We start from the raw sequence: 3,297 nt of genomic DNA on the forward strand, positions 1-3,297 counted from the left end.
TATAGTTATCACTTTTATACATGTCATTAATTCGTTTACTTAAAATATGAAAAATTACATAATAAATATGGCTGAATTAAGATACTTGAAAACATATATTAAATAAGATTACAAAAAGATTAAAATGGATGAAAAAGGAAGAAATGACAAAAAAAAGAAAAATTAAGTACTAAAATGTATTAATGTAAAAGTTGTTTATTAGGTCATCGAATTGGAAAAAGATATATATTTGAGAACTGAACCAATCAAATTGGTTTTCTTTGTATTTTGAAGTGAAAGCAAATGACTAATTGAATCAATATTCGAACTAAACTTATTTGTTTGTTTGGTTTGAACTTTGAATTATTGAGTTCATCACATTTTTCTGGCACCCCACCCGGCCTCTTTCACTACCGCCACCATATGCATCCTACTATTTTTTCACCCTCTCCTCCCATTTCTTCTTTCTAAAGTCATCCTAGACTCTTTTTTTTTTTTTTCTTACTTTAGACTGGTCTTATGAAAACTAATTATTGTAATATAATTTTTTTCATTATAAAGTTTCCGTGATGTAATTTTCGCAATTGAGCATCTTAATTTTTCTTGTTTTTTCGTTTTTCTTTACAAGAAAATCTTAGAGAAAGAGGAAGATTATCCATATTTGAAGTTCAATTAAGCAGCATACTATATATGTAATCCGAAAAGTAAACACATGCACACGCAGTTGTTAATCTGTTTAATGTAGCAAGGTACACGTACATACCATAAAATGACACCGAACGAGGCCTCAGCCATGATTTATCGATCATCTCCTTAGATTTAAAAATCAGATTATTCTGTTCAATCTACACATTCTTGAGTGTAACCAAGCATGAGTTAGTGTAAGGCAGTAAAGATACCACACTAGCTAGCTCAAACATTGCCTCCAACATAGAAAAAAATGTTTTATTTTGATCAAGACGTTAGTTTTATAGATCGATGCCGTTAGAATTGTGAACTAGTTTCGTTTTTTTAAATGTTTTTAAAGTCTTTGCGACAAAAATTTAAGAAGCACAATTTACACTTTTTTATTAATATTATTCCTACTCCCACTGAACCTTACAGTAAAATTATAAAAAAAAGTGTCTTGAACGTATGGATTAGAAAATTTTCATATATATAGATATCTTTCCTTTTACATCAAAAGGGTGAACGTATGGATTACGCAAAAATTGAGGAGTGCAGAGAAAAAATATTTTTCAAAATCATATAAGAAAATTTATAAGCAAGGGCGTATCATTTTCTTGATTCTTTGCTTTTCGTCTAGTCTCTGTTTATTAAGGACTTTATTGCTGCAGATTGTGCAGCTGTAGTTGGGTCTGTGTAGTTAATTTGTTTCTGGTTTCGGCTGTTGGTTCCTCTTGTTAAGAAAAAAACAAAATCTAGTGTGTGTTTAGATGGACTATTTGAGAATTTTAAAGAATTTAAAAATTTACAAAATTTCAATTTTTTTAATTAAAATACTTTCATTTTTAAAGATATAATTTTGTCTACATGTCGTGGATTCTCAATTTATTTTCTATGTTTAAAAATTTATTAAATCAATCCTTGTGCATGTAAACGTACGGTTTGATCTCTATCATTGATAATTCCTTTATACAACTTCTGATACTTATTATAAAATCGATCTAAATTTAAAACGTGTCTTGAATTTCTTACAAGCTCTAATCTAAAATGTGTTATGCATCAATTATTTTTTTTTTTATAAAAGTATCATTCGTTAAGGTTTGCTATGGAATAACATGACAATAAGTGAAATATAACTAATTAATATTTGTTAGTTTTGTTTGTATGATATTTTAAAAAATATATTAATTTAAAAAAAATTAATTTTTAAACTAAATTTCTTAATTTTAATAAATTAATTAATAAAAACCAGAGGTAATACATTTTAATTAATTTGGTTCATGTACATCTAACACAATTTTAATTTGATCTCATACATTATAGGTAGCGTCTAAATTAAGAATGTGCATGTTTATATGTATAGGGATCATATATAATTAAGAATGATACATGGACTAAATTAAGAATGTGTGTGAGAGTTAACTATTAGCGTATAATATGACAAGAATCAAAACGATAATATTTTTATGTATAAAAATCAATTTAATAGATTTTTATATATAGAGACCAAATTAAAATTTGCAACAAGCATAAAGACTAAATTATATGTTAAACCTAAATTTTAAATTTCATCTAATAAAACAACCAAAAAAATAAAGATTGGTATAGTACATAGATTTTTAAATTCCTTTTGAAAAATTATTTTCTCATTTTAAAATACTCCATCAATAGTATTTTTCAAAATCATATAAGAAAACTAATATGCAAGCGTCATTTTCTTGTTTTTTTTTTCCTTTTCTTCAAAAGTAAATTAACTTTAGAGAAAGAGAAAGATTATCCATATTTAAAGTTCAAGCATACATAGCTACTGGCCTGAACAAAAAAATATTGTGCATTTATAGCTGGATTTACCACTTAATAACCATTGGATCACTTGTAAATTCTAACATGTACGTAATATGATTGAAAAGTAAAAAACCCACACACACAGACACACAATCTCTCCTATTGGAGCTGCATGCATGTCGATCTTATGTCTATATATAGAAAGCTTATCGAACGTGCATGTGGCAGCTTACAAGCCTTCTCTACCCACACGTGTTGCATGCGAAACTGATATTTTCCAGCTCTAAGCCAAGGTCTGACACGTCAATATTCCCACTTCCAAGTAGCATATTACTACTACTATATAACAAGATCTAAATAGCCACATTTTGTCCACTTGGAGCTACTAGTTATTTGCGTAGGTACGATATATTTATAGCATTATTATCATGGAGAGGAAAACCATTGGGATTTTGTTCTTGGTCTTCCTTGTCTTACCTTCTGTTAAGGATCGATATATATATATAATTCCATGTTAATTAATTTGATCATTATTTGAATATAGAGTGACTAATTGTAATTAATGATGTGATGTGTGAAATGAATTATATTAGATGTGGCGGTGAAGAGAGCAGAGGGTCGAGACTGCTCGTCAAAAAGCCACGGGTTCAAGGGTTTATGCTTTAGCGACACCAACTGTGCACATGTATGCAGAACCGAAGGTTTCACCGGTGGAGACTGCGGAGGCTTCCGTCGCCGCTGCTTTTGCACCAGGATTTGTTGAAATAAATCACTACTGTCCCAAATAAATAAATAGCACCAATTGACACTATATATGGTGTCCAGGTGCTGGGCTATCATATACATGCAATAAGTTGATCTAGTTAG

General features: G+C 29.2%; 1 protein-coding gene across 1 annotated transcript; it reads left to right on the forward strand.

Moving 5' to 3' along the window:
• The first annotated feature begins 2,821 nt into the window (after positions 1 to 2,821).
• On the forward strand, positions 2,822 to 3,297 carry LOC114422576 (defensin Ec-AMP-D1-like). The gene is made up of 2 exons (XM_028389008.1): positions 2,822 to 2,913; positions 3,024 to 3,297. Exons 1-2 carry the CDS (start codon positions 2,859 to 2,861, stop codon positions 3,191 to 3,193), a joined length of 225 nt encoding a protein of 74 aa, XP_028244809.1. The 5' UTR covers positions 2,822 to 2,858; the 3' UTR covers positions 3,194 to 3,297.

This window comes from Glycine soja, chromosome 8 (assembly GCF_004193775.1).
Source record: "Glycine soja cultivar W05 chromosome 8, ASM419377v2, whole genome shotgun sequence".
In the NCBI taxonomy this organism is placed as follows: Eukaryota; Viridiplantae; Streptophyta; class Magnoliopsida; order Fabales; family Fabaceae; genus Glycine; species Glycine soja.

Coding starts and splice junctions, on each gene's coding strand:
- LOC114422576 (XM_028389008.1), top strand. CDS start 2,859: ATGGAGAGGAAAACCATTGGGATTTTGTTCTTGGTCTTCCTTGTCTTA. Junction 2,914..3,023: donor CTTCCTTGTCTTACCTTCTG/TTAAGGATCGAT, acceptor GAATTATATTAG/ATGTGGCGGTGAAGAGAGCA.